Genomic DNA, 12,184 nt, shown 5'->3' with positions numbered 1-12,184 from the left:
CTGGTTTAGGAATTACTGGCGTCTTTTATCCAACTTTTTTTTTTTTTTTTTCCATGTGTGCCCAAACTTGGGGTTAACGGGAAAGCTGTGCTCTGCCTTCCTGAATGCTCCCAATGTATACAGTTTCCTGTGCAAAGCGCCCGGGCTGGAAAACAAAAACAGACGGGTTCTGAAGGAAGAGGGAAGTGGGAGGCGACTAAAGCGAGGGCCTGAAGGGCACAGATGGGAAATGGGGGGGAGGTGGAGGGGGGGTTGGTGTGACGAGATGGACAACACATGGTTCTTGTTACTCGCTGTTACATATTTAATGTCAGCCTTTTTTTCTTTGATCTGCAACTTTGATGAAACATCTCAAAAAATGAACGCATGAAATCGGTTCTTGATGAAAATTGATGATAATGTTGGAACATTTATCTCATGTCGTCCTCCTTGTTTTCAGTTATGTAATGCAATCCCTGTTATAACAGTTCTTCTCTGAGAAGTGTCATAGACAATCTGTTATCCAACATTCTAATACAAAATATTAATTACATGCCGCTTTACTCAACTTAAGGTAGCAAACAATGAGCAAAGGGCAGGATGCACCGCGGACTGTTCACCAGGTCACCAAAGAGGCGGACAGCAATTCACAGCAACCATCAATTTAGAGACACCAATTCAACTAAAACGTGTCTTTGAGGAAACCCGGAGAAACCCCACGCATGCTCAGGCAGAACATGCAAATTCCACACAGAAAGCCCCAGTCCCAGCCTGGAATCAAACCAGGGACTTTCCCACTGTGCGACAGATTGCTAACCACTACACAGCATGCAGCTCACACAGCAATATAGAAACTAACATATTATAACCAAACAGCTGAGGTTTGCATTTGAAAGCTGTCAAATAGCTCCTGACCTTTCAATGGAGAAGCATTTTACCACCTAATCATCTGTTTTATGTATATCTATCCCTCCTGAGCTGCTGCAAATCACCACTAATTTACTGTACAAGAGTCATTCTGAAATTTGAATAAATCTGTGACACTCAAAGTAAAAAAAACGCTTCTCTATGCATCAATAACAAAAAAACTTAATTTGTATGACTACTGTGAAACAAAATCAATTCTGTAGTGAAGCTACTTGTCTACATGTAATATCACTTAACTGGCCACCTGATGTTTTGATAATAAAGTACTGTGTTCACCAGCCACTCACTAACGTCAGCTCGTACCTGTTCAATACAGGTCAGGTTGAGTTTATTTCTTTATTCATTTATTTATTCATTTCGTCGGACACAGCTGCTTGCTTCAGCTCAAACACGCACAGTGTGAGCGAAGCAAAGTGAAGTAACAGACAGGAAGATCAAGACAATGAGCCGACTGGAGCAGCAACTCTCAGTGGAGCAGGCAGAAAAGGTGCACCACACCTGTACTGAACATGCAGCTACACCAACGTTTTGTTTTTTTAAATAATGCTTTAAATATACCAGTTACTTTTTATTTTCCATTTAAAAAAATAGCAACGGCTTAAAGGAAGCCTAAGTTCTAACATACACACTTACTTTGGTTTACATGCCTCTTAGGAACATCAGCAGTAACTACTACTCGCCTTTAAGATTCGCCCAACTAACAAAATTACGGTATTCTTATACTTCTTAATATTCTCAGTAATAGTATTATAAATAATCATGGTTTTGGATGAGAGCTTATTTTATCATTTCATTGTGTCTGAATTACACTTACCATAAATCCAGTTCCAAAAATTGCCAGTTTAATCAAATCGTTATTAGTTTTTCCATTTTTGTTTTTATAATGACTTCATCTCCAAAATTAGAGGTGAAAAAAATCGTGCTGAGCAAGGGCATCTGTCCGACCCCCAGATGTTTTCTGTTGCTCTGCACCCCAAACCTCGTTGATACCCCCCCAGGGGAAGCTCGCCTCCAGACTTTAGAAAGCACTGAACCAGAGGAACCTTGCGTCTGTAGAGACAGGAGTCATGTCATTGTGACTTGGTGCAATTATGTCCCTGAAAAACACACACGCATGTAACTTTTAAGAAAGGTGCCGAAAAACAGTACATAGGCTCCTCTGATCTGAAAGTGGTGAGCAGAGTCCAGACTGGACTCGAATAGAGGAAACCGAACAAACTAAATCCACAAACTCAAACATCAAGCATGATTTCAATACATCCCACTTGTGGATTCTCACAATTAGGGGCATAACAATAAAAAGAACACCGTGTAAGCAACTCTGGCATTCCTCTTAACTATCTGAATGGCGAGATTTGTAGAGTAACTCTCAGTGTTCAGATTCATGAAGTTGATATTTTTGTGCTCCGTGAATGTCACATGTGTGTTCGATGACTGAGCCGAGCCTCGTTGAGACAAAGCTTTCTTTCTGCACCATAGGAAGAGGAGATGACATCATTCTGTTCATACAAAGCCTCAGACCTCCCGCTCTTTCTTTGCACCAGTTAATGCAAAAAAAAAAAAAGGAAAATGCATGTGCAAAGAAGACATGTCATTGTGTGTGTGAATAATGAAGAGTTATTCTTGTTGTTACTTCTAATGTTGCCTGCGTCCTCAGAGTGATGCAATGTCTTTAAAGGGCTGCAGCATAATTCAACTTCAGCTCATAGAACAGAATGGGAGCGATGCGATGAGGAAGAAAAAGAGCATTTCTATTATTAATAAACTGCTGATCTGAGGTGAAGATATTGTAACGTTGATGTTGTTCATTCCGACACAGACGTGTTTTTTTAAATGACCAAGTCAACACTATTCAGATATGGCAATCAGACATCATTGATTAAAATGTAATACTATCATTCACAGAGGAAAAATGCATTCGTTTATAAATTTTGCAGAGCTACTTGCAAAGAGAAATGTTAAAGTGTCCTCAGTGGTGTGTGAGCGCCTCGCAGGGCAGCCATCATTATTGTTGTTTAAGTGCATATGAAGTGTGATTAAAACTGCTGGAGTGGTCAAATGAGCCGGATAAGTAAGGTCCATTTCAATTTACTGGGGGTTTTTTTCTGGCTTTTACTGCAATGGTGCACATTGACTTTAGGTAAAATCCTTCAATCCTATCCTTACAAACAGTTACAGTATAATAATGTAATATGTTTAGTAAACCAACAATACAATAACTTTGCAAGCTCTGAATGACACAAAGCCTTGAATTCGGACACAGATCAGCTTCTTTGTGATTCCAAACAAACAGAGTCAAAGTTCAGCTGTACACAGGGACATCATTTGCCCTCAGATAGTGACCCATTCCGGTTTTAGGTGGCAAAATGTTGTCCCATTCTCCTTTATGCTAAAAAAACAAAAGAAACAATGGCTGCCTTGATGTGAGGAGCTGATCTAAGAAAGTAATGCTCAGTGTTTGAAGCCAATTAACCCTACATAACTCTTCTAAAAGTGGAAATGACAACTTAAATCTTCAGAATTAATCAACTTTTTTATAGAATAACTTATTCTGTTCTTGACAGATGATAAATCTATGTGCATGTACTGTGTCATTTCCGTGGTTAATGCTCATGTAGTGTGATCACCCACAAATATTAAAAAAGGTTTACAGTTGTAAATTCATTCATTACTCCTGTTGCGCAAATCGCCTGCCTGTGAAATCATTGTCTTTTTACTTCATTATAAACGACAGGAGACATATTACTGTACCTCCACGTTTTCCATGAGGGTGTTATCACTGCCCCCCAGTGGTGACAATTATAAACTGCAGTGGTTCAGTAAAGTCTCACGCCATTGGAAGAGAACTGTAGAAATTGTAGTCAAGTTTCCATTTCATTAAGTCTAAATTCATTTGAAAAGAATCACAAACGTACCTGCACCCAAGCTATTTCTTTGTTAACACGTAGGCCTTGATGAAGTCCATATAAATATATGCACTGTCCAACTAATGAAATTGTTCCATTTACTGCATGTGTTGTTATATTTATAGACTTCATCCTCTATGAACACTGGATGTAGTTAAAACATATTTTCTTTGCTTTTACAATTGTCAGACAGTATTTTCATTGGGGTTTAGTTTTTTCCCCTCACATTATATCCAGGTGCAGATACATCACTCGCGTGAAAGAACGAGATGGTTGATAAGAAAAAAATACAATTTATTTATTACACATTTGTTCTCAAGAGAAAGTAATGCCACGATCAGTCTGTTCCCGCTAACAAACATGACAGACCTCCTCTAAGGGAGAAGAGAGAAACCCATTCAAAACAAACCCGTTCCATAACTCACAGAGATGTCGAAGTACAAACTCTTAACAAAGGTCAGTCAATTTCTTGATGCTACAATATGATCAGGCGATTTAGTTGGAGTTGATCATTTTATGAAATCGTGCAGATAAGTTGCAATCTCACCTGCCTCCTTAAATATATTCACATATAAAAGCTTTTTGAGCACGAAAGTAGAAAAACAAAACATTCATTAAGGAATGGAGATGCATCGGTGTCACGGTCAGGCCACCATTGAAAAAAAAACAACCAAATAAACCCGAATATTCATATGTGGGCTACAGCATAATGCAGCTTTATGGAGTCGTTCAGCTCACTGACAGCGTAACGACGGACGCCACTCCGACTCACAGCAGCGTCTAACTAGTGTGCAACTCTAGTATGGCAGCCAGGAATATATAATGAGTGAGGAAAGGTAAACTTTTGTCAGTGTTGTCAGTCATATTGCTCAGTCTCGAAGGAATTAGTATTTGCAACACAGCAACAGCTATGTGACATTTAGAAAATAATAAACTCTTATGTAGCAAAGTGGATATGTGTTTCAGTGACATTTTGTAAGGACATGCAATAATCAAAACATGCCAGAACATATTTTTTTGTCACTTATAGTAAGACATACTACGATTGGTCTTCAGAGAACTTTAACAATTAAAAAACAAAACAAACAAAAAATTAAAGTGATAATGCAGCTCCAATAGATCCCACTTTATAAATCTTACATGTAAGGCCTTTCAAAAGTAGTAGGAGACTTATCTTGTTATTATGGCTCAGAAATATACTTTTCAGAACAATAACATCCATAGGGGTCAAGGTTCTCAAGTTCCACACAATGAAAAGTGTTTTAGGTTCATATTACTGAAGACAGTAATAATTCAGGTTTTCAGTACCTACTAAAGCCCAAATCCAAAATTAAATTCTTTATTATCCCTTTTAACAGTAAAGTTATTAGTGGCATTAATGAGCCAATTGAACTGAATCCAAACATAAATCTCACTCTAACAGGTAAAAACTGCTGTAAAATTGGTCTCTTAACATTTCCATAAACTCCATCTTCAAAATGACATACTGTGATAAATACAAGTACAATGAGCTCTACATACATAGTTATTGCTTAGGCGTGTATTGCACACACAGGGTTTGTCTGTGGGATCGTCACTTCACATCTTTTTAAACCACAAAACTGAGTAATGAAGGACAAACTGGTAAAGATGTAGCCCGGGTTCACCGTGAAACAGGGTGAGGACAACATTGGGGGAGCGTTCAATGCGTAAGGTTTCCAAATGTTAGTTACCGTCTCATGTCTGTCATCAGTATTACAGCACGTTACTCTGCCCTTCATTGGCGATCAGATTCTCTGCAGGTTATCATATTTGTGTCAAAGCACCACCCGAATACGACAAATTGACAGATGAACGGATAGGACGTTAACATATTGACTTAAAGAAGCAGACAACTTAGGATGGATGTGTGTACATGTCACCAAGGAAAATAAGGCATAAGTGGTCATTACTGAAAGTCTGACAAGGAACAAGGAAGGAGTAAATGCCAAACCGAGCGAATCATTAATCATGAGAAAAAAAGAAAATATCTGCAGGCTTATGTCAATACTAAAAGATGACGGCGGCGTGATATGAAGAAACGTGTCAGCCAGCTCCAAACGTAGTCGGGCCGAGAGCTGTATTGACTTTTGACGTAGAATAATCAAACCAATATGCATTTGGTGTTCTTGAAATGTAATTGCCCAACACATTTTGTACCTTTTCTGAACAGAGTGGGACTGGGGCTTTTTGGTCGCAGCAAGATTTTTCAGTTTCAGACGTAAACTCTACGGTTTACCGATGTCCACGGTGACGTTCACATAAAGAGGAAGCCTGTCGACTGACAGGGTCTTATAGGAGCAGCTGTTCAGCCCGTCCTTCCTCCAGACCTGCGGCGTTCGTCCCAACAACTTCATCCTGCAAAGAAAACAAGGCATTTTCACCACAAATCAGAATGCCTTCGTTATTTCAACGTTCTTCCAGCCTTCACCTCGACTCACCTGTCTTTGTTTATTTCATTGCCACTGTCCCGTTTGTGGAACACCATGGTATATCGAGCTATATCTGCAGGAGGCCGCACAATCTTCATTTTCTGCAGCTCGACTCTAAGTGAGACAGCGTCACATTAAAGAAATGTTTGGAACATCCACAGCTGTAAAACAAAACGAAGGATCTTTAATTGTACTTTGACTCCGTCTCACCTGATACGAAGGTCATCATCTTCGCCGCCCCAGCCCCAGTACGTGTTGGAGAACCCATTCACTTGAAGAAACTGTTCTCTGGTCAAAGCAGTGACTCCTCCAAAGTAACCTTTGTAACGCAACCTGACAGAGCAACCAGGAAGACAAATTAATAATAAATGCATTAATAGGTTTCTTCTGTTTCAAAGTTGATTACACACTCTTCATGCTGCTCTGATTACTCCTGTTGTCCTTCTGTTTATAAAACGTCTTTACGAAATGTTGCAATACCCTCTGTTTTACACATTGCACGGTTTTAAAGGATTGCACTGTTTTCTTTAATGCTTTTATGAGCTCTTTTAATGTTGGCACTTTGTGTAGACAGCAGATAAAGACTTTCATTGTGCAGTTTGCTTTTAGATCTTTCAAGTCGCTCTGAGGCCTCGGGGGGAGTGCCTTGTGTTGATTAACCAGACACTCAGGACTTCCAGGAATTACAGGGTTTCTCATGTACTTACTTATATCCTGTGGCATTCCGGCCAACCACCAAGTGTTTGGGCTGGTTGTCGCAGATGTACAAGTTGTGATCGTTTTCAGGAACGAGGTCCACATCGTGGAATATGAAGCACTCCCAACCGTAGTCCTTCAACGCCTCCAAATAGCCGACATTCAGCAACTTGGCACGGTTAAAAGTTGCATCCCCAGTCTGTCAATAAAGAAAACAACACAATCAAACATTCCAGTGTGTATCCTGCCGTCACCACGAGTCAGCTACAACACCTCCTGTCGAGCAGTACAAATAGTAGATGGACGAATGTGTAAAAAAAACCCCACAAGAATCTAAGAGACATGATGTTAGGTGTGTGACAAACAATACAGTAAATGTGGAGATAATTATATCAAGACTTTCATAGGACAAAACTTATTTGACTTCTAGATCATTACAGAGTTTTAAAGGACACGTCTGAGCTTTGACACTCATGTGGGTCGTTTTCTAATTCAAGAGTTGGTAGGTCAGTCCCCTTCTCACTCTGTAGTAGGGCCGGGCAAACAATCCCAAAATAAAACGTAAACGAGGCTCCGTCATTCAACAAATTCAAGTTTTAACCCAAATTTAAGGAAAAGTGCAACAGCAACTATGGAAACCCACAAGGAATGGTAGAATGGAATTCAAAAAAATGGCGAAAAACTTTTTGGGGTAAAAACTTGAATTTGCTCAATAAAAATCGTTTTTTAGCTACAAAATAGATTAAATTGATTTATTTTTTTTTTTTAAACCCAATGTCTGTATTCATCTTAATTTGCATAAAGTGTTGTTGCATTGAATTACTTGACCGTCTGATACTGTAGGTATATTGGCATTAAGTGCACACAATTGTGAGTGATGTAGAAAGTAAATAGAATGCCAGTGGCAAGCATGAAAACATTTTACTAACAGCAACTGAAATTTTTCATATAATAAGGAAATTAAGACAAATACATTTCAGAAAACACAACCATTAAAGTGTTTTTAAATACTTGTGTTTGATGTAAAAAAAAATAAAATACCTGCTGGATGACATAAATGGCGTAGTGTAGTTGCTGCCTCTGCAGGAACGGGTGTAAGTGATGCAGGAGGTAGAGGAGATGTCGTTCCCGGCTGCGATGTGGGATGAGGATCGCCACGCTCTGCCTCGCTGCGCAGTCGGAGGGCTCGTACTCGCCCTCTCTCACATCTTTATTGTCAGTCACCACATCTTTCAGTGTCAGAGAGGATTCAAAGGACAGCTTCACCGCCCCCTCTGTGGAAGAGTCATTTACAATCTTGACCAAAAAGCTGGATCCAACAGAATTCTGCTTCTGTGATAAAGGAGCACCGAGTGGGCAGAGTATCATAACATAACGTGCAGTTAAATAGATGATGACACATTCTTACAACTTAGCCATCTTTCATTCTATTTACTGAAGGACGCGAGCAGCAAAGTATTTAAACTAATTGACTTCTGACATTTTATGCCTTTGTCGTCAATGAGCAAACAAATAATATTCAAGTTAAAGCAAACTTGTATGTAAATAGTACATGTGACCTTCAGTGTGTACTACTTACGTAGCAGAGGTGAATCCTGGGGGCAGTCGACCTTTTGTGATGGAGTATTTAAGACATCGGGCGCTTCGGTCAATAAACGGAGTTTATCCCTCAGACCATCTCCTTTGATAAGAGTTTGTGTCGTGGCAGAAGAAACTAGGATTGATTTCACAGTTTCACCTGAAAAGGTTGTTATCCACGCGAGGACCGATAGCGAGAGGATAAGCAGCACAAAGTACTTTGTTCTGCGCAGGGTCTTGCAGGCCGGTGAACAGAAGCCCATGGCTGTGCCACTTTATAGTACAAGCTGTTATTTATTGTTCAAGATATTTCCTTTGTGCTGGGCATATCAGCAAAAAACACCAACGGCCAAAAATTCACTGAACAGTCATCCCATGGCGACAAAACATGTTGCAAGACAATTAAAAAACTGTGCTTGGTGGCGAAATTCCTTTGCCGAATCCTTAGAATCCATTTTTACGGACCTGAAACCAAATAGGTTTGAACTCTCCAACAGCTGTAAAGAAAATTTGAGAAAAATAATAAGCAACACAATCTTATCACGCAACACTCGAGACTGTGGAAATGTATTTGTGTGTCTTGATTACATGTTACAACTGTGATGCTATATAAGAAAACAACTTAAGAGCCATGAACATCGAATAACAGAAGTTTCTTGTTTTTCCTGTCAAGGTTGTTTGGAGTCAAATGTCCTCGTTTACAATACTGCACAGGCTTTGTGAGTGGTATCATTCTATCTAGTAACTGGACACCAGGTTGTTGGGCCTCTTCCTTCTCTTCAGTTGTACACACAATTACTTCAAGCCAGGACTTTTTTCCCCCTCACATACTCCACACAAACTGTTAGTAGGTGTGACAGGGTGTGTTATCTGTACAGGGTGTACCTTGCTTTCTGGACCACTGTTCACTAGGGTAAGCACTTAGTTTTTACTCAGTCCGTACAGAAAATTATGAGCAGAATAAAAGGTTAGAGCAGGGAATCTCGTCAATGTGGTGTTATTTGTTGGCAGATACAATATTAGCACCAAATACAACGCGACAAGTCACTAACACACCGATAATAGAGTTACAGGTTCATGCAGCTACCCTGTTGTTGTCAATTTCACGTATTCTACGTTGCTCGCAGCAGGAATACACGTTTAATACTAAAACTCTGATTTTGTTATCGTTTTCTTGCAGCTTCACCACAGCAGCGAATGTACGTTGACGCTGCCGTCATGTTCACCCACAAGCTAACGTTGCCTAGCTTTCGTTCACAATAAACTCCATAACCGAATCCGGTGTTGGTTCTACCTTCACATCGTGGAGCGGTTCGGCTTCTGTTTACAGTCCGTGTTTCAGGAGGCGTGTGTTCACCTCAGTTCCGTTAACCGTAGCGGTATTCAGATGACTCAAGCAGCAGGACTCGCCTACTCGCGAGCTGGCTGACGAAGGCGGAAGTAAACGGCGACGCGACCATGCGACGCTGTCCGTGACGTCGAGAGATCAGTGGCTGGCACGTGTCATTTCAATGTTAGTGTTAAAACAAAGTAAACACACACACACACACACACACACACACACACACACACACACACACACACACACACACACACACACACACACACACACACACACACAAAAGTCATAAAAAATACTTATATGTAATGACAGTTTCGTATTTCTCTTTGCTTTCGTTAAAAAAAATGTATGAAGTATTTTATTGTTTTGTTTGTTTGTTTTTTCTACAATAACCTGAACAAATTCTTTAAGAGATGTTGTTTACAAAGATGCATTCAGGTACAGAATACAATAAACTGTCTATATAACATGCTTTCCCTTTTATTGCTTTTTTTATATTAAAATTTTGGTGCAATATTACAATAAAACACAGGTGAAAATCTTCTCTGCTACACTTTGTACCCCCCAAGTTCTTCACAACACAGAAAGAAGTTGGAAACAGTAATGATGCAATAATGATTATAATATAGTATTTTAATATTATAATGATTATATCGCTGATGGTAGGCTGTAGCTCATCATGTCACCTAGATATAATATTTGTCCTTAACAAATAAGAACTTTTTCAAATGGTAGGATTGAGGCAAAAATCATTTTAAAGACAGCTGGAAAATAAACCCTGGTGTGCTGCAGATGTTCTGTCTGACTTCAATGTGTTCAATAACAAAAGGGCTGTTGCAAGAACAATCAGAAAATATATATTTTTTTGTTATAATTGCAAGAGTCTGTTACAGGCTTCCTCCTCTATTCTTCTCTGGATTGGACAGTGCCAGATGTTCCCAGCATGCAAAGCTCTCTGGTTATTTCATGCAATATCTGTCCAATTCCACCCTGCAGATCAGACACAGGCTGCATGCTGATCCTGCTGCTGGGCTGTATTTGTGTCTGCGAGGTTGTTTCTTCCTGCACAGAGGAGGTGGTTGTCCAGCTGCTCGTCGGCCTGCATCATGTCAGCCACGATTCTGCATCCGAGCATGTCACTTCTTGTTAAGAGATGTGGGAGGTCCTGCATCCAATAAATGCCCTTTCACCTACTTTTCTGTACTATCTTTGGCATTTCTCCTGACCTGCTGACAGCTTCCTTTGAAACAAACAACCTTTCAGTGGGATATTGAACTCCCTATTACGGCTAGATTTCTTTCCTGCCATTCAGATTTTGCCCCTGAAGGGATCAAGCTCTGTGGTTCATTAACTTGTTAACTTTCCTTTTGTTCAATGACAATTTTAGAAATTCTTGTTACATTACTTGCGGGTTTAGAATAAAACAAATATATTCCCCCTTTCCAGGAGATTACAGGGATGGTTCTAACCACCTTACACATTTCTCCTGGAGAATACTGCCTTTGCTGCATTCCTAGGAGGCGTTGTTGAGCTAAAAATATACCAACCTTTGCTTTAATGGTCACACAATCTGGGACCTCTCTGTTAGATTAACTCCTCAGAAAACATGATCGGCATTTAAGACACAAGCATAGACATGCCCAATACACTGAAGCCAGCTCCTAAATGAACAGTTATGAATCAAATATTTGATGTGTCATTTGTTTGAATAACTGAGAGCTGCAGACCAGACGTGCAGACGACTCAGGAGAAACATTTGAACCAGTTATGCTCTACACAACAAACACAATAATACAGTAGTGACTAACAGTAACTCTGGGATCAACTTCATGTAGAAGTTGTTAGATTAGACTTTATTTGGCTGATCCTCATCAAAACATTTTTATTTTATGTCATTCATTATGAGACATATATATTACAGAACTGGTATCAGAACCAGATAAGGGGGGGAGGGCACATGTCAACCCAATAAGATACCAAGTAATTCTTTAGTTTAATAACATTTAACTGAAATACCTTAATTCTGAGAAGGCAGTTGTGCGTGTCACTTCCTCAACACGGCACATTAATGACTGCGACACTTATGGATGAGGTAACCATGCAAGATTTATGAAAAAAAGCTCCAACAATGAGTATTGAAGAGCACATTTTTGATGTCTTTGTCTGGTTTGCAACAGGCTGACAATAGTTATTGTTGTTAATCGAGTGCACTTTTGCAAGATAATGCAAATTATTTCTAGCATATTTAGAATGATTTGAAATTAACAATGCTGCACACTCCTCCTCACCAATTCACAGACACTCTT

The 12,184-nt window shown here is 39.6% G+C and overlaps 1 protein-coding gene across 1 annotated transcript; it reads right to left on the bottom strand.

The window, feature by feature from the left end:
• Positions 1–4,087: 4,087 nt before the first annotated feature.
• Positions 4,088–9,962, bottom strand: b4galt4 (UDP-Gal:betaGlcNAc beta 1,4- galactosyltransferase, polypeptide 4). The gene is made up of 7 exons (XM_080482523.1): positions 9,831–9,962; positions 8,538–9,033; positions 8,000–8,232; positions 6,970–7,157; positions 6,473–6,595; positions 6,272–6,376; positions 4,088–6,188 (listed from the first exon to the last, which is right to left on the bottom strand). Exons 2-7 carry the CDS (start codon positions 8,797–8,799, stop codon positions 6,059–6,061), a joined length of 1,041 nt encoding a protein of 346 aa, XP_080338649.1. The 5' UTR covers positions 8,800–9,033; positions 9,831–9,962; the 3' UTR covers positions 4,088–6,058.
• Between the last annotated feature and the right edge of the window lie 2,222 nt (positions 9,963–12,184).

The sequence above is a fragment of the Lipophrys pholis genome (genome assembly GCF_963383615.2).
Source record: "Lipophrys pholis genome assembly, chromosome: 16".
In the NCBI taxonomy this organism is placed as follows: Eukaryota; Metazoa; Chordata; class Actinopteri; order Blenniiformes; family Blenniidae; genus Lipophrys; species Lipophrys pholis.
This window is presented reverse-complemented; position numbering and strand designations above follow the sequence as displayed.